Consider the following 20,280-nt stretch of genomic DNA (forward strand, 5'->3'; position numbering starts at 1 on the left):
AGTGTATTCAAATCCTTTATCTGTACTTATTGGCTGTGTGGTCTTATACAAATTACTTAACTTTTATGTCCCTCAGGCAACCATTTAGGACTGAGCTACCAAGTCATAGATGGTTTGTCATCTTGTATTGGTAATAAAGGAATTTCCTACACAGTGAGTTTTCCATCTTCAAATCTCAGTATGTATGTTCAAATTGAGTATGCATCTCATCTCTATTGATCTCTAGTCATCTACAGATTGCTATTTATTATCATTACTAATTGTATAGTTTTCTATACTATAATAAAAGGACCTGGGTTGACATTCCAGCTCTGACACAGAATTGTCAGTGTTACCTTAGACAAATCACTTAACCCTCCCTAGACCTCAGTTTTCTATTAGTTAAATAAAGATGAATTAGATGAGTGTTAAAGTCCCTTCAGGGACTGTTAGATGGTGCAGTAGATAGAGTACTGGGACTGGAGTTAGAAAGACCTAGTTTCAAATCTGTCCTTAGATACTTACTAGCTGGGTTACCCTGGGCAAGTCTCTTAACCCTGTTTGCCTCAGTTTACTCAGGAGAAGGAAATGGAAAATCACTTCAGTATCTTTGCCAAAGAGTCACAAAGAGATGGACATAACTAAACAACAAGAATGCCCCTTATGGATACACAAACAACAGTTATGTCCCTTATGGTTTTTGAGATCTGTGTTGCTGTGATTCTTAACATTTAGCACAAATTTCCTGATCAAGAATGCATAATTAGTAGGCAGCGAGGTGATAGACCACCGGCCCTGGAGTCAGGAGGACCTGAGCTCAAATCTGGCCTCAGATATTTAATAATTGCCTAGCTGTGTGACCTTGGACAAGTTGCTTAACTCCACCACCTTGCAACACCCTCCCCCCAAAGGATGTATAATGGGCTTACAGTAAAACAAAAAAGATATTGCCCATCTTGTACTAAGAAGCCATTAGTGATAATAATGCTTTAAAATGAACATCATTAACTTCATGCAAGAGTTCCTCCTTATTCCAAACTGCAAACAACAGTTGCTGGTTGTTGACCCTTCATTTTCTTGTGAATGGTAACATGGTTGTTTTCTGACCACACTGATGGTCATGGTACCTGAGCTCAGTCTTTTTCTTTTCTCTGTGTCCTTCCTGCCTTTGAGGATGTGATCAACCTAGGATATATAGAAATTCAGCCCCAGATATTACAAAAGCCAGAGATGAATAAGATGTAATCTTAGGTCTCAAAGAATAGTTAAAATGATACAACAATTTGACACTTCCAGCCAAGATGGCGGAGAGAAGACAGGCACAGTTCTAAAGTCTCCTGATCTCTACCCCATCTATCACATGAAACAAACCTCTTAAAAGAAACCAGACCCACAAAACCCAAAAAGAAAAGCCAGGAGAAAGAACATCTACCTTGGGATTTGTCTCCCACAGCAGCTTTGGTCGAATTCAGGTGGGTGAGTCTGGGCTCAGAGGGAGGGTCAGCCCAGGATCAACCAGATTAACAGGTGAATTTGAACCAGGAGTCTGAGGGCCTGAGAGTTGGACCTGCTGGATCAGAGGTGGAGTTGGACCGCAGGGGCGTGAGTCTGTGGGGGAGCAGAGGCACTGGTGTTGGACCTGGAGGGAGAGTTCTGGAGCAGGAGAGCTGCGGACACCATCCCTGGGCTCCTTGGGTCTGAGTCCCATTACACCTCAGACTTCTTCCCTAACAAACAAATGCAAACTACTTCTCCCTCAGGCCCAGGTGTGTGAGCAGAAGAACCACCCAGCTGAGGAATGACCTCAGGCCAGGGTAAAGCCCAACACTGATTGAAGGCAAAAGGATTCAATAGCTCCAACCCCTCCCTTCAAGGAAAGGGAGAAGACCTCAACCAAGGTCACAGACACTCCAGAGAAAGCAACCAGTACCTGCTACTGGCCAGCCAGAGAAACTGCACTCAGTGAATTTAGCAATCCCAAGCTCCTGTGAACCAGCCCCTCCCTAACTCAGGTCTTAGCACAATGAAGAAGGGTCAGTGGAAAGGTGGAACCATAGAAAAATTCTTGGAAGAGAAAGACCCTAACTCAGAGAGACCTGGAACCTCTGAGGAGAATACAATCTGGTCTTCAGAACAGAAAGACTTCCTTGAAGAAATAAGGAAGGAGTTTAAAAATCAACTGGAAAATTTGGGGGGAGACAATTAATACCTTGCAACAAGAAAACAAAAACTTAGAAAGTACAATTGGACAAATACAAAATGAGAATAAATGGCTCAGATCTTCAAATGGGCAAATGCAAAAAGAAATTAATTCTCTCAAAACCTCAAATGGTCAAATGGAAAGCTCTTTCAAAAGTAGAATTGACCAATTGGAAAAGGAGTTGCAAAAGGTTGATGAAGAAAACTCCCCCCCCCCCAAAAAAAAGAATGGAGTCTACAGAAACTAATGACTCCATGAGACAGCAAGAGTCAGTTAAACAAAATAAAAAAAATAGAAAAAATAGAAGCAAATGTAAAATATCTCATCAACAAAACCACTGACCTCGAGAATAGATTGAGGAGGGGCAACCTGAAAATTATAGGACTTCCTGAAAACATTGAAGAGAAAAAAAGCCTGGACTTAATATTACAGGATCTAGTGATGGAAAACTGCCCTGATATCATGGAATTGGAGGGCAAAGTAGTTATTGAAAGAGTACATCGATCCCCACAAGAAAAAGATCCTAAAATGAAAACACCAAGGAATGTTGTGGCCAAACTCCAGAACTATCAGATAAAAGAGAAAATCCTGCAAGCAGCCAGAAAGAAACAATTTAAATATCAAGGAGCCACAGTAAGGATTACACAGGACCTGGCTGCATCAACATTAAGGGATTGAAGGGCCTGGAATGAGATATTTTGAAGAGCAAGGGAGCTTGGAATGCAGCCAAGAATCTACCTTCCCGCAAAGCTGAGCCTTCTCTTCCAGGGAAAAAGATGGACATTTAATGAAATGGAAGAATTCCAAAAATTTCTGATGAAAAGACCAGAGCTAAGCAGAAAATTTGGACATCAAACAGGAGGTTCAAGAGACACATGAAAAGGTAAAAAAAAATAGTGGCAGTAAAAGAAAAAATAAATGCAATCCAGTAAGTTGAAACTGGCTATATCCTAGCATGGGGGAAAAAAAGATTCTCATAAATCTTGAGAATTGTAACTCTAACAGAGAGAATATACCTAGCCAGAAATGATGGACATTCATGACCTATCCATGAGACTTCTATCTAAAGGGATGTAACTGGCTTTAACCTCACTTGGGAGAAAGACCCTAATAATTCTCAGGAATTTTGACTCTATTCGATAGAATATACTGAATTAGAAGGGACAGACACTCAGAATTTTCTATGACTTAGATAGAATGATCTAAAAAACACTACCTCTCTAAAAAGGGGGACAGGGAAGAGCCTGGAAGAGGGAGGGGAGTGAATGGGGTAAATTTCATTACACTAAGAGGTACCAAAAACCTATGGTAATAGAGGGGAAGAAGGGAGCATAGCATAAACTCCTGAATCTTCTTCTCATCAAACTTGGCTTAAAGTCAACCTACACATACTCAGTTAACTTATAAAACATCTAACCTTTCAAGTATTAAAAGGGGAAAAGGGGAGGGAGGGACGGAGAAAGGGAAGGGGAGTGGGGGAAAAGGGGGTAATAACAAAAGGAAGGGAAGGGAAAAGGGAAAAAGGGAAAGGGGAAAGGGGAAAGAAAGGGGAAGGTGTAATATAGGAGGGCAAACACACTGAAGGGGGTGGTATTCAGAAACAAAATACTGGGGGAATATGGATAAAGGGGGGAGAAAGGGGGAAAATACAAATGGAGGGAAGATAGCATGGAGGGCAATAAAGAATTAGTAATCATAACCTTGAAGGTGAAGGGGATGAACTCTCCCTTAAAACGTAAGCGAATAGCAGAGTGGATTAAAAACCAGAATCCTACAATATGCTGCTTACAAGAAACTCATTTGAAGCAGAGAGATACATATAGAGTAAAGGTAAAAGGTTGGAGAAAAATATATTTTGCTTCAGCTGAAGTAAAAAAAGCAGGGGTAGCAATCATTATCTCAGACAAAGCAGCAGCAAAAATAGATAGCATTAAAAGAGATAAGGAAGGAAACTATATCCTCCTAAAAGGTACCATAGACAATAAAGTCATTTCAATATTGAATATATATGCACCCAGTGGGACAGCACCCAAATTCTTAAAGGAGAAGCTGAAAGAACTACAGGAAGACATAGACAGCAAAACTCTACTAGTGGGAGACCTCAACCTCCTGCTATCAGATCTAGATAAATTGAATCATAAAATAAACAAGAAAGAAGTTAAGGAGGTAAATAGATTGTTAGAAAAATTAGATATGGTAGACTTATGGAGGAAACTGAATGGGATAGAAAGGAATATACCTTTTTCTCTGCAGTACATGGAACTTATACAAAAATTGACCATGTACTAGGACATAAAAGCCTAATGATCAACTGCAAAAAGGCAGAAATAGTGAATACATCTTTCTCAGATCACAATGCAATAAAAGTCATATGCAATACTAGGCCAAGGAGATATAGACCCAGAACAAATTGGAAACTGAATAACCTCATTTTAAAAAAATGAGTGGACCAAAAAACAAATTATAGAAAGAATTAACCATTTTATCCTAGATAATGATAATAATGAAACAACATACCAAACCTATGGGATTCATTCAAAGTGACTCTCAGGGGATATATTATAGCTCTAAATGCTTACATGAATAAATTGGAGAAAGAGGAAATCAATGAACTAAACATGCAACTAAAAAAATTAGAGAAAGGACAAATCAAAAATCCCCAATTAAATACTAAATTAGAAATTCTAAAAATTAAAGGAGAAATTGATAAAAGCAAAAGCAAAAAATCTATTGAATTAATAAATAAAACCAAAAGTTGGTATTATGAAAAAACCAATAAAATTGATAAAAATAAACCCTCATAAATCCTCAAATAATAAAATTGATAAAAGAAAGAAGAAAACCAAATTGCTAGTATCATAAATGAAAAAGGTGAACTCACCACCAATGAGGAGGAAATTAAAGTAATAATTCAAAATTATTTTGCCCAACTCTATGCCAATAAATTTGATAATCTAAGTGAAATGGATGAATATTTACAAAAATATAAGTTGCCCAGGTTAAATGAAGAAGAGATTAAATACCTAAACAACCCTATCTCAGAAAAAGAAATTTAACAAGCCATTGTTGAACTCCCTAAAAAAAATATCTCCAGGGCCTGATGGATTCACAAGTGAATTCTACCAAACATTTAAGGAACAATTGGTTCCAATTCTATATAAACTCTTTGGAAAAATAGGGAAAGATGGAACTCTGCCTAACTCTTTCTATGAAACAAATATGGTACTGTTACCTAAACCAGGAAGAAGTTAAAACAGAGAAAAAAAATTATAGAGCTATTTCCCTGATGAATATAGATGCAAAAATCCTAAATAAAATCTTAGCAAAACAATTACAACAAGTTATCACTAGGATAATACATTATGATCATGTAGGATTTATTCCAGGAATGTAGGGTTGGTTCAATATTAAGAAAACTGTTAGTATACTCAATTATATCAACAACAAACCCATCAGAAATCATATGATCATATCAATAGATGCTGAAAAAGCTTGTGACAAAATATAGCATCCATTCCTATTAAAAACACTCTCTAGTGTAGGAATAAATGGACTGTTCCTTAGAATAATTAGGAGTATCTATCTGAAACCATTAACAAGCATTATATTCAATGGGGAGAGGCTAGAGGCATTCCCAATAAGATCAGGGGTGAAACAAGGGTGCCCATTATCACCACTACTATTCAATATTGTATTAGAAATGTTAGCATCAGCAATTAGAGAAGAAAAAGAAATGGAAGGAATTAGAATTGGGAAGGAAGAGACAAAACTCTCACTCCTTGCAGATGACATGATGGTCTACCTAGAGAATCCCAAGAAATCATCCAAAAAACTACTGGAAACAATTAGCAATTCTAGCAAAGTAGCAGGTTATAAAATAAACCCTCATAAATCCTCAACTTTTCTTTATATGTCTAGCAAGATACAGCAGGAAGAGCTAGAAAGAGAAATCCCATTCAAAGTAACCTCAGACAATATAAAATACTTGGGAGTCTATTTGCCAAGACAGACTCAGAATCTTTTTGAAAACAATTATAAAACACTTCTCACACAAATTAAATTAGATTTAAATAACTGGGCAAATATCAACTGCTCATGGATCGGTAGAGCTAATAAAATAAAAGTGACAATTCTATAAAAACTAAACTATCTGTTTAGTGCCCTACCAATCAAAATTCCAAAAAATTACTTTAATGAGTTAGAAAAAATTGTAAGTAAATTCATATGGAGAAATAAAAAGTCAAGAATTGCCAGGAGCTTAATGAAAAAAGTGTAAAAGAAGGTGGTTTAGCCCTACCTGATCTAAAATTATATTATAAAGCATCAGTCATCAAAACTGTTTGGTATTGGCTAAGAAATAGAGTGGTGGACTAGTTGAATAGACTAGGTGTAAAAGCAGGAAATGATTACAGTAATCTGCTGTTTGATAAACCCAAAGAATCCAGCCATTGGGATAAAAACTCCCTCTTTGATAAAAACTGCTGGGATAATTGGAAGTTAGTATGGAAGAAACTTAGATTAGACCAACACCTCACACCCTTTATCAAGATAAGATCCAAATGGTTACAGGACTTAGACATAAAAAACAATACTATAAGCAAATTAGAAGATCAAGGATTAGTTTACCTGTCAGATCTATGGAAAGAGGAGCAGTTTATGACTAAGGAAGAGTTGGAGAACATCACCAAAAACCAATTAGATGATTTCGATTACATTAAATTAAAAAGCTTTTGCACAGATAAAACCAATGTAACCAAGATCAAAAGAAATGTAGTAAATTGGGAAATAGTCTTTACAACTAATGATTCTGATAAAGGACTTATTTCTAAAATATACAGAGAACTGAGTCATATTTTTAAAACAAAAAGCCATTCCCCAATTGACAAATGGTCAAAGGATATGCAAAGGCAATTTACAGATGAGGAGATGAAAGCAATCCATAGCCATATGAAAAAAATGCTCTAAATCATTAATTATTAGAGAAATGCAAATTAGAGCTTCTCTGAGGTACCACCTCACACCTCTCAGACTGGTCAATATGACCAGGAAGGATAATGATCATTGTTGGAAGAGTTGTGGGAAATCTGGGACACTATTACACTGTTGGTGGAGCTGTGAACTCATCCAACCCTTCTGGAGAACTATTTGGAACTATGCCCAAAGGGCAACAAAAATGTGCATACCCTTTGACCCAGCAATACCACTACTGGGTCTATACCCTGAAGAGATGATGAAAAAGGGTAAAAACATTACTTGTACAAAAATATTTATAGCAGCCCTGTTTGTGGTGGCAAAGAATTGGAAATCAAGTAAATGTCCTTCAATTGGGGAATGGCTTAGCAAACTGTGGTATATGTATGTCATGGAACACTATTGTTCTATTGGAAACCAGGAGGGACAGGATTTCAGGGAAGCCTGGAGGAATTTGCATGATCTGATGCTGAGTGAGATGAGCAGAACCAGAAAAACACTGTACACCCTAACAGCAACATGGGAGTGATGTTCAACCTTGAAGGACTCGCTCATTCCATCAGTGCAACAATCAGGAACAATTTTGGGCTGTTTGCAAAGGAGAGTGCCATCTGTATCCAGTTAAGGAGCTGTGGAGTTTGAACAAAGTTCAAGGACTATTCCCTTTAATTTAGAAAAAAAAACAGATATCTTATTGTCTGATCTTGTCACCTCTTAGACTTCTCTTCTTTAAGGATATGATTTCTCTCTCATCACACCCAATTTGGATCAAGGTACGACATGGAAACAAAGTAAAGACTGACAGAATGCTTTCTGTAGGGGGGGGGGAAGCAAGATGGGGGGGAAATTGTAAAACTCAAATAATATCTTTAATAAAAATTAATTTAAAATAAATAAATAAATAAAAGAATTATATGCAGAAAAAATGATGCAACAATTTGACAAGGTTAAGTATATTGAATTTCTTTTCAAGCATGAATAAAATGCTATGGAAGTTTGGAATGGGATTCCAATTGGTTGGGTAAATTGAAAAAAGACTTCTTATAAGAGGTGTCTAATGAATGAGGTCATATTTAATAAACCAAGATGGGATGTCAGGAATTGGGGATGTTATGAACAAAGCTATGAATGGAGAAATGTATATCATATCTTTGAAGAAGGCCAAGTCATCTAATTTAGCTGTATTATAGTGGAAAGGAGGAGGCAACATGGCAGAATGGAGAGAGTGCTATGCTTGGAGCAAGGAAGATCCCAATTCAAATTCTGTCTCTAACTGTTTCTAGTTATGTTGACCCTCAGTAAATCACAAACTCCAGAGCCTCAGGAAATGAAGATTTATCTGCTAATTTATAGATGGTTGGTGATAATGCTTCATCATAGATTTCTCATTCTGATGGAAACAGAAATGATCATTGCATGTATGTTGGGGTCATTTTTATAGAAGATTCTTATGTCTACTTTCTAGATCCTACAATGGTGTCTCCTTTGGGTCCTTTAAGACCTCAAAGCTAGAAGTTGGAGAGATTCTCTAGCTCCTGCTAAAAGATGATGAATAGGAACAACTTGTCATCATGCATCAGCCCAAATAGTGCCATTAAGTTATTTTAATATGTTTTTCCCTGCAATAACTTAATTGTGTGGCATTCTTTTTTTTTTTTTGCAAGACAGTGGGGTTAAGTGGCTTGCCCAAGGCCACACAGCTACGTAATTATTAAGTGTCTGAGGAAGGATTTGAACTCAGATACTCCTGACTCCAGGGCTGGCACTCTACCCACTGCACCACCTTACTGCCCCTGTAGCATTCTTGTTGGTGGCTAACTTTATCTTCTGGTGAATGATTTGACACCCTGAATGCCAAACTGCCTCTAGAACTTATGCTTGTGACAACAGGTAATAATTTTAGGCTTCTACTGTTGTTTTATCAAAGGAATGATTTTATCAGACTTCTTTGTCAATAGAATTGAATAGGGAAAAGAGATTATAGAAGCGATAACATGGATTTTAAGTTTAAATCAGGCTCTTTTTTAATGTAAAATAGTCAATGTTTTTTAGATCAAAATAGTAAAAGTAAGTTTTGGGAAATATTGATATAAAATAGATATTAGAAAACTAGAGTTATATTTGATTAATTTTGGGAATGATTATCCATGCATTTTACTTTCCTTCTTTCCTTGCCTTTTGGTTCAAAACTGGCCATCACAAAGCAAAGGTGAATTTTCCCATTTCTTGCAGCTCAAATTTAAGGTTCCTTTTCTTTGTCATCTCAGGTTCTGACTTAACATAGCTACTTAAAATTGGTTATTGCTTTTGTTCAATTATATCATTGGCTAAATCTTTCAAAGAGGAGGAATCATTTAAATTCCTTGAAAATGTCTATAATCTTTAATATGTCTGACTCTTCAACTGTCTGACTCTTTGTGACCCCATTTGAGATTATTTTGGCAAAGATACTGGAGTGGTGGTCCCACAGCTAATAAGTGTCTGAGGCTAGATTTGAACTCAGGAAGAGGAGTTTTTTCTCCCTCCAGGTCCAGTACTCTGTTTACTTCTCCACTTGGCTATCATCAAGAATTGACTTGAGAGAAGCAAATTAATTTAAAATTTGAATCCCTAGAAGCAACAGGATATGACATTACATGTTATTTTTTCATCATATAAATCTCCAGTCATCCTGGTCTAGATCTTGTCACTGACCTAATTCAACTCCAGAGGAGAGAGTGAGGCTGATGACTTTGCACAGCCCTCCCCCACTTAAATCCAATTCATTTACAAGTCATAGCATGACTTTCCTGATGTCACAATCTTCTTCAAGGAAGAAGGATAAAGAATAACAAATATGACACACTATTTTCTTTTTTTGTATAGATATTGTTAAAGTGGGATACAAAGATTGAAAAACATTCTGTCTTATATCATTTAAGATGAGCAACATATGTTAATTAAAAAATGAGTTTCAATATAAAAATGCTTAAAAACTTCTAAAAATCAATTTTCTCCTCTTTATTGACATTGGAAGACCTTTTGGAGAAATATATTATTTCTGGAAGTTTTTAAAAAAAATTTGATCTATTTCAGTTCATGACCACATTTTTTTTAGGTTTTTGCAAGGCAAATGGGGTTAAGTGACTTGCCCAAGACCACACAGCTAGGTAATTATTAAGTGTCTGAGATTGGATTTGAACCCAGGTACTCCTGACTCCAGGGCTGGTGCTTTATCCACTGTGCCACCTAGCCACCCCTCATGACCACATTTACTTCAATTTCTGGTCAATTCATGGTTAAATTTCAAAAGGTATGATGTCAGGATATTGTCTCTGTTTCAAGCTCTGAAATATTGAAGAATATTATAAACTTTTTCAAGGAATTTAAATGATTCCTCCTCTTTGAAATATTTATCCAATGGCATCAATTCAAGCTGTTTTTTCTTATTTCTATGATCTTTCCAATTTGTGGAAAATATTCTTCAATAGTAATAGCCAATCAGGTAAGGCATGTGGAAAATTATTTTGTCTGAAATATAACATTAAATATATAATTAAGCTTCTTAAAATAATGGAGGACATTTTATCACTTTGCAAGAAATCATTTTACTCAAATCACTTATCCCTTTGTTCTTGTACTTATCACTTGCATTAAATCACTTATGACTTTCCTCAAAATGAGATTTCTGTTCCTCTAATTTTTCAATAAATATATATCTGAAAATGATTGTCAGAAAATTGCTCAAGCAATATTTTGAGAAATATATTTTTTAGCTTAATACCCTAAAAGATATCCATGGGATAACCTTCATCTATAGCATGCTAGGTCAATGATCAAACTAATTTTTGGTCTAATAGTAAACATTTAATGACTGTCTGTAGTCTTCAGCATAGATGGCAATATCTGCTGGTATTTTTTGATAATTGCTCTAAGAATAAAATTGATAGGTAAACCTTCAATAGCAGGTAGGGGTGTTATGACAGTGATACTGTGATTAAACTGCTTATGTGTAATTCTTATGAGTTTCTATTTATAAAAGTTACAAGGTCCATGAAGAACATTTTGTAGATAATTTCTGCAAAATGTGTTGGAACATGTTAGTAGTCAACAGAATGTATTCAGTATTCTATATTCGATATACTAGAACAAATGTAATATTCATCCTCAAAGTTATATATTTACTGAACTTTAGAAATTTCACTTTGGCAGTTAAGAGGATGGATTGTAGTGAGGAGAGACAGGAAAACCAACCAGCAGGCTATTTCCACAGTGTAGTCTAGGTTAGCTTTCAGCCTTCACTTAGCTCTCTTCCTTCTCAGTTTTCCCATAAGGATATTGGTAGGTCTTTGACTATTTCAGTTCAAAACTAATATATGTGCCTTATCTCTGCCCTTGTCATCTTTCTATTCCCATCTCCAGTCTGGTATCAGGGTGACTCAGTTTCATAAGACTGTTCTCACTGGTAGAGAGATTAATGTCTTGATACTGCATATCTGCATGAGGGGGCAGAATTAACAAAAGAATTTTGGAAAGGAGAGCTGTCTTTCTTAATTCTTGTTCAAGCATCGACAGATAAAGTTCTAGAATTCCTTTGGGGAGAGATTCTGGTGGAAGGAAAACAAACTTTGGAAGGAAGACTCATAAGATAAAATTGACTCAATAGGTTCCTGAATTCTAAGTTGCATCCTTAGAAAATGAGGAATTTCCACTTGGGTATGATCTAGGTCTCTTTGCTTAAACTAAGATGGGTCATTTTCATCTAGAGAGTGTATTTTCTGGAATACTATAATCTGTACAATTTCTCTGGTTTCTGTTTTCCGTCTGCTTGGATAAATGGATTTACTTACTACTCACTATCCGTGATGGTTGTGAAAGTAACACTTGATAGGAAGGATTGAAACCTAAGTTTTGATTACTTTTCTTCCTTTAAGGGATTTTCTTTAAGAATCAGGAAAGAGACTTGAACCCAAAATATCATTCCACTCGATGGCAAATATCTAGGAAGCAAACATAATCCTAGTCCAATTTTGGTTTTTTTCGGAGGAAAACAACAAGGTTAGCCTTGTATAGCTTTCTTCTTTTTCCTCCCCAAATAGGACAAAACTTTCCTTGGAGAGGGGTGGGCAAGATTCTTCACATATTTATTCATTCCCTTCTGTAAACCGAATTTAGACAACCTATGTGGATATCCTACACAGACTACAAATCTACCCTATAGAACATAGACTAATTAGGAGGTTATGACAGTTTTTAGATCATCTATTAACATGAATTTACCCATTAGAATTCTAAATGTGAGAATTTTGTCCAATTCCTAATATATTAGCATATTTAAATAACTGAACCATATCCATGACAAGAACCTTCTAATAATTGATAATTGAAGACAGTGGAGTTATAGGACAAGTCACAGAGTCTCTTTGGAGAGACAAATGAAGGAATATGTAAAATTGGTTTTATAATATACCCAGAGACAGTCTGTAGCATCATTTTATGGGACAATTAATCTTCATATCTTAAGGTAATAACAATGAGACAGTTTGGTGATATAATGCATAGGGTACTGGACTTTAATGTAAAAAATAGCTGATTTCAAATCTTGCCTAAGATACTTTCTAGCTGAAATTTGTTTGTGTAATTGTAAGATGATGGAATTAGGCTTTATGGCCTCTAAACTCTAGGTTTATGATCCTATGAGAACAAACAGAAAGACTATCATGAAGATATTTACCTTCTTCTGTACCATATATTTTAAAAAATCACTGGATTTCCTGAAAGTCATGACCAAAAAAAAAAATGATCCAGGATATCTTATTTCCCAAAATCAGGGAAAAAAAACCACTTATCAAAACATAATAGAATAAGAGTATGAAGTGATAGAGAGAATACCTTAGTCACTTCCTGAAAGAAACCCCTAAATGAAAACTCCCAGGAAGATAATAGTCAAAATCTAGAACTTCCAGGGCAAAAAAAAAAATTAAAGTCCATCAGAAATAAAAAATTCAAATATAGGATTATACAAGATTTAATTGTTATCAATTTAAAGGAGCAGAGAACATGGTATGATATATTCTAAAAGAAGACTTAAGTTTATATAAAAAATAACTTATCCAGAGAATATAATTATATCTTTCTATTATATAACATATATAAATACATGTTATACACTTATATTTTTCTATTATATAACATATATAGATATATGTTATATAATTATATCTTTCTATTATATAACATATATAAATATGCATAAAAATAAACAAAGGCAATCAGGTGGATTCAGAAAGGGACCCAGAAAGCATCTGTTAATTTTTTGGATGGTATTATGGATAGTTTTTACTCTTCAATTTTTACTCTTCAATTTAACTGGATGTGTTTTGGTTGATGGTTTCAGTAATAATGCACAAGTAGATTATGTTATCTCATAGTGAAATTTATACTATGAAAAAAGGACTATAACTAGCCTGAAAATTCTCAGTAGCTTTTATATTAAACATTTTATATAGGTGAGTGAGACCTTTTTTTCTTGATTTGAATATAGAGGTATATTTGCAGGGGTCCAGCCTCTATGGAGTCCTTGGAACCTGACAGGAGGGATAGAGTCAGTGAAACGAGTTGAGTCAACAAAGGGGTAAAGGCAGGAGCAGGTTGACTGACTGTCAGCTGCTTAGATTTATTTTTATAGTCTCAGAATCATATCAAACAAGCAAACTAAAATCATTTCCTTGGTTACAAAAGTGTACAATTTTCATCATTAATCATATAGTTCATATGGTTTTGAGTCTTATCATGTAGTGGTTACAAGTGTGATTATCAATCAGATAGTTAATTTTCTTGTCCCTGCTCAGACCGTGATGACCTCAACCTGCCTGTTGCCTAGTTTGTTGCTGCATAGTAAAGTTATTAATTAAGCAGAACTTTCCTGATAATAATCTTTGATATAATTTGTTACATGGAATGCTTTTATGTTTTTGTGCTGCATATGTAATGGTTTTTGAAATGCTCCCTTGACAACCTATAGTGAGGGTGGTTATGTTTGTCCACCCATCCTTTAACTCCTTCAATAACCAAATTTCCTTTCAGCCCTTGTTGGTAGATGCTACGGTTTCTATGACTTTTTATTCTTTCCCAATAAACTAAGGTTGTTAGAGTTCACATATTAGTCACCTATACTAACTATTCTCCCACCGTCTTTATCATATATTCCTGTATATGATAAGGGGGGCAAAACTGTTAATTTCCCTGGAATTCTATCTGACCCATATTGTATCTGTTTTCCCTGTATATATATTCTGACGTCTCTCTGGAACTCCCAGTGCTGTATTTTCCAAAGATTTCATAATGTTGAAGCCTTTTGTATATCTCAGGGAGAGGCAATCCTGTTAAATTTGGACAGAGTTCACAATCTGTTTTATTCAAGGAATTTCTCTGAAATCCTTTATAGTCAAGCTGATAATGACACCATCCTTGACTGGTAGATGACTGACTAATCCTAGCCTCCATTTGAAAACTTGGCAAAATACATCTAATAATTATGCCAATGACTGAGCCCAAAGGGTTGTGACTATAACCTCCACTCTCTCTACTAAGGGGCCCCTCATAGACACATCTGTTCAGAGGGAGCATGGCTTCTAATGAGATAGGTTAGGTTCATTTTCTCTTTTTTCTTTGGCATTTTACACTCTGAACCAAGGGGAAAATTACTCGAAGTTTAGATTTGGATTCATCTTTAGTAGCATTACAAAGCAGGGACTAGAAAGATACTCAATGGACAACATGAATGAGATATGAGACAACTATTTACTTTACCTAAGGAAATATTAAACAGAAAAACTCACATAAGTCTTGACAGGGGAAACTTGAAGAAATGACAGTAATCATTTATATCACTTAAAAAGCAAGAGTAATTACTGTTATAATCAGTGGCATGGATAACTGGCTTGCAATGGTGAACCAGTGATGATTGTTAAATAAATTTTCAGGATGTTTTTGAGCCAGTTCAATATTCTCCTGCACTAGTAATGTTATCTGCTGCTTAAAAAAATTGGTGTAGATTGTATTTCCAATACATTACATTTGTATTTCCAATACAACACAATACTCTAACTCTAACCATAAATTTTAACCCTATACCTGATATGAAAAATTTTACTTACCAGGTTGGATCTCTACTGGTCCCTAAAGGGCTATATGCCACAATGACAATGTCATGACTTTGACAAAACTTCAAGAGCTTTTTCTGGGTGAAGTATGGGTGGCACTCAACCTGGGTGGACAAAGTATAAAGTTGAATGAATGATTGAAATCTATACTATTGAAATAATTGGTATTCTTTATCAGCAGAACAAAAAAAAAAGAGATACTGTTGACCAAATTGATAATCTGAATGACTTCTGAGGCAATTGTTAGTAGTCTTCTCTTTACTTCTTTCCATCTTATGTTAGTCTTTACCTTCTACAAAGTTAGAAAGGAAGCTTTGATTCTAGACTTAGAAAAGCCTGAGATTTCAAAACCTTCCAGCTCATATCTCCCCACCCATGGTGAATTCTCATAGATTTCAGTTCACATGTCTTTCTACTGGACCCATAGATATTGGTTTCTTCCCACCAAAAACATTTCTGTTGTTGCAGTACATAGCTGTACCTGGTTACAGACTGGCTTATACTTTAGTCCTGGTTTATTCAGGATGCGCTCCAGCTGTTTATGGTTGAAATTAGACACTCCAAGAGACTTCACTAAGCCAGCATCTTTGCATGCTTCCAAAGCCTGGGATAAAAAAACATCATAGTATCAAAGATTTAGATTTGTAAGGGTCCTTAGATATCATTTGGTCCAAACCTTTCATTTTGCAAATGGGGAACCTGATGCCCAAAGCATTTGACCTAAGGCAAATGGTGGAAGAGAAAGGGGTTGGAAAAATGGTAGGGTTGACTCCCCTAGAATACTGCTGAAAACAGAACTGGTTATGAGATGAGGATGCTGCTGCTGCTGCTGCTGTTGCTACTACAGAAATAGGATTGTCAGGGGAGGAAATGTCTTAAAGGTGGTTTTACTTGGCAATCTATGAATTCCCCAACCAGAGGCAAAACCCTGGGTGTATCACCTAGCTGTGCTTCCCAAAGAGCAGTAGTGACTTTAATGTCACAGAGGTAACAGGTTGAAAAGGGAAGCTAGGTGATGCCACAGTGGATTGAATGTTGGGCCTGGATTCAGGAAGACTCATCTTCCTAAGTTCAAATTCAATCTCAGACATTAGTTGTGTGACCCTGGGCAAATCACGTAACCCTGTTTGCCTCAGTTTTTTCTTCAGTAAAATGAGTTGGAGAAGAAAATGACAAATCACTCAAATATTTTTGCCAAGAAAACTCCAAATGAAGTCATAAAGAGTCAGATATGGCTGTAAATCATCCCTTCTCTTCACCTATTCCAGTCCCTTTCTTCCTTACCATATCTCTAAATCTCATTCTCTATCGAATGAAAGGGATCTTAATTGCTGTCACCAAATTTATTTTCCCAAAGAAAGCAATTTAAGGAGCAGCTACGTGGCACAGTGGATAAAGCACCGACCCTAGAGTAGGGAGTACCTGGGTTCAAATCCAGTCTCAGACACTTAATAATTACCTAGCCATGTGGCCTTGGGCAAGTCACTTAACTCCATTTGCCTTGCAAAAAAAAAGAAAAAAAAAGAAAGCAATTTTAGAGAGGAAAAGAAAAAATTCTTCTTTAGGAGTTAAAAAATGGAAGAAAGAATTTCTTTATAGAAAAATTTGGAGAATAGACTTTCAGGAAATCTATGATCTTTCATGTAACAAATATTTTTTTCTTTGAACTGAAATCCTGCTTTGTACTTCAGAAAACTATTTTATTTTATTTCATTTTATTTATTTTGCAGAAAACTTATAAACAAAATTTGAATCTCTGAAATTTATTTTCAGCAAGATGATATGAAGACCATTTTAACACAGATCAGTCTGTAATAATTGTATTTTCAGGATGACTTACAAAGGAGTCACTAATTACTGAAATAAAACATAAAAGGTCTTGTGATAGAATTGAGAACAACTCTAGCCTGATGGTACCAAATGATTTAGCAAATGCTTTGAAGCAGAAATTCCATTCTTTCTCCTCCTTTTTGTCCATGGACAATCATTAACATACAATTAATCACTACTCAATCTTCATTTTTCCTGACTTGAACTAACTATAACTGCTCCTCTGCCCTCTCTCAAAAAAAATGAGGAAAACAAATATTTAGCATTTTTGTTCTACTATGCAACTTCTAGAGTGTCTGAGATAGATATTCACTAAAGGTGAGAAAACAAATGAGATGGCTGTGACTAAGTGGTGAGAATGTGTGTGTGTGTGTGTGTGTGTGTGTGTGTGTTTACTTTAGCTTATCCACTTGGTAGCCTCCCACAATTACAAGTTTGAGGCCCTTACAGATTTTTTTTTTAAAGAATCTAACTCTCTTTTACCTGAATATCTTTAAATATTTCATTTGTGTTTTCCCCCTTCAATTCTTTCTTTTCTTAGATTTTTGCAAGGCAAATGGGGTTAAGTGGCTTGCCTAAGACCACACGGCTAGGTAATTATTAAGTGTCTGAGGCCAGATTTGAACTTAGGTACTCCTGACTCCAGGGCTGGTACTCTTATCCAGTGCTGCACCACTTAGCCACCCCACGCTTCAATTCTTGACCACTTATGTCAATATCTCTGCAAGTCAGTCTATTTTATCCAAATTAATATATGATAGATCCTTTGCATTTTTGGAAGAAGACAAAAGTGAAAAATCAGAGTACAGAGTACAAAAAAGCCTGTTTACATAAAGCAAATAGGTATTACATATCCCCAATGGTAGTTGCTCCACACTATTCTGTCAGTATCAATCAGAACACCATCACATCTTGCTTCCCACTAATAATCCCCCAGATCCAAAGAGAAAAGCAAAGAGGGACTTAGGCAATGAGGAGAAGTATTTAGTCTTACCTCCCAGGTCTGACACAGGTTTACCTCATGGAACAACCATTTACCATTTTCATCCTTAGGATAAAAGCCATTTCCAGGCTGGAGGTGGAGAAAGAAGTTGAGTTTTTTGTTATTCACTTCTTTATGTTGTAATCGGACAATTTAAATTAATATATCATAAGATTTTAGAATTGAAAACTGGATAGATGAGATTTAGGAAAAAAACTTAACACACCTAAATCAGTGTTCTGGCTCCTGATCTGTCTCTTTAATCTATCAAATCATCTTCAAAGTTCTGACCTTATCATTCTACTTCTCTCCACTCTCAGACACTTCAGTAGCTCCCTGATGTCTTGAGGGAAAAAAAAAGTCTCTATCACTCCTACTTCTCTTCCCACCCCCTAGTAATTTGGATACAATTTATCTGTCTCTTTTAAAAAACTGGACCTAGGATTTCTTTGATAAAAAGATATTTCAGTGAAGAACTCCTTCTAACCAATGCAGGTTGGCACCAGTCATGCAATTTATAGTCTCAGAGTATTGTCTGTAGGCACCAAGTAACTTGCCCAGTATCCATTATGGACAGTATTTGAATGTAGATCTTCCTTATTCTAAAGCCAACTCTCTTCAAGGCTGCCTCTCTCTCTAACCTATCTTTTCAGCCTTATTTCATATTATTCCTCCTTCTCACACTCTTAAGTTCCCTTCATCATGGCCTAGTTGTTTTTCTTTCTTAATATGCCATCTCCTGTTTCTGTGCAATTTTACATGATGTTTCCCATGAAAGCACTCCACTCCTTCCTTATCTCTTTTAGAAAATAAGGATAGAGATTTGGATAATGCAAGATGATAGAGTAAGGGGAACATTTGTAGCCTAGTTACCCCCATATCTGCTCCAGCAATGATTATAAGATGTCAGATTGAGAAATCAAAAGTGAAGCTACAAAGAGTCATTTTTTTCTTGTCTAAGATAACAAATTTGAATCAATGAATTATCTGAATGTCCATTCTCACTGAAAGAGCAAGGAGAGAAGGAGGAGGGAAAGAGAGGAGAGATGAGAAAGGAGAAAGACTGGGTGTCATATTTCATGAAATCATGAGAGGAAACTGTCTAGACAAGAAGGCAAAATGAAACAAAGAATTCACCAATTATTTCCTGAATGAATGATCAAAGTGAAAACTCCTAGGAATGTCATAGCCAAAATCCTGAGCTTCTAGATCAGATGAGAAAAAAATACTGAAAACAGACAAAAAAAGAATTAAAATACCAAGGAATCAGTCAGGATCACATAAGATTCACAATCACCACTCTAAAGAAGTAGAGAGGCACAAAAAGTGCCATATGTTCTAATAGTCAAAATTCTAGACTTATAATCAAGAATAACATAATTAGAAAAAGCTGAGTATAAGCCTGTGAGAAAAAATGGGTCTTTAATGAAATAGAGAACTCATAAGCATTATTGATGAAAAGATCAAAATTGAATAGAAACTTTGAAATACAAATATGGGAGTTAAAGAGAAACATATAAGTGAGCAATTGGAAAAGACTTGATAAGGATGAATTATTTATATTCTAATGGGGATGTGTGGGATACAAGTATTTCCTAAGAATTATAATGCCATTGTGGATTTTAAGAGCAATAAAATCATATACATGGCCCAGAAGTGATTTCTGTCATGTTTTTGATTATTTTAAAAAAAGGAAGGGAAAAAAAAGGGAAGAAAAGAAGTATGGGGGGAATTTATCAAGTGTGTAAGTAAAAATCTGTATGAAAGTGGAAGCAGTGAGGAAGGCAGGCAGGCATCACTTGAACCTTATTGAGTCAAAGGAGGGTTCCTCCCACATACACAGACCTTGGTGTAAAAACAAATTCATCTCAGCAGGAAGTTAAATGGGAGAAAGGAAAAAGTAAGTAAGGAGGGCAGATTTAGCGGGAGATTAGTCATTAGAACAAACAACTCCTAAGCATAGGTAATGGATCATAAAGAGAAGTTTAAAACAAGAAAGAGTAAAGACCCATGTTAGGGGTCTGGATAAGGAGGAAGAGAATAGTTGATTATGTGTGTATCAAGTGGTTTTCTATGTCCCTCTTTTTATATGTAAAAAGGGATTGGGACAAAGAAAAGGAAAAAAGTATAAGAAAATAATATGATTAATAATCATAACAGTGAATGTGTTTGGA

At 35.7% G+C, this 20,280-nt stretch overlaps 1 protein-coding gene across 2 annotated transcripts in view; it reads right to left on the bottom strand.

Annotated features, from left to right (window-relative positions):
- Window positions 1-20,280, bottom strand: part of AKR1D1 (aldo-keto reductase family 1 member D1) — a 78,380-nt gene that overhangs the window by 17,766 nt on the left and 40,334 nt on the right. Inside the window, exons 4-7 of one of the 2 annotated variants that reach the window (XM_074193595.1) lie at window positions 18,119-18,196; window positions 15,776-15,898; window positions 15,289-15,398; window positions 13,385-13,716 (exon numbers count right to left, since the gene is read on the bottom strand). In XM_074193595.1, coding sequence (XP_074049696.1) covers window positions 13,617-13,716; window positions 15,289-15,398; window positions 15,776-15,898; window positions 18,119-18,196 — 411 coding nt within the window. In that variant the 3' untranslated portion in view covers window positions 13,385-13,616. Of the gene's footprint in view, window positions 1-13,384; window positions 13,717-15,288; window positions 15,399-15,775; window positions 15,899-18,118; window positions 18,197-20,280 lie in introns of those variants that run through there. The other variant, XM_074193594.1, reaches the window with a different exon arrangement.

This window comes from Macrotis lagotis, chromosome 7, assembly GCF_037893015.1.
Source record: "Macrotis lagotis isolate mMagLag1 chromosome 7, bilby.v1.9.chrom.fasta, whole genome shotgun sequence".
NCBI classification, from domain to species: Eukaryota; Metazoa; Chordata; class Mammalia; order Peramelemorphia; family Peramelidae; genus Macrotis; species Macrotis lagotis.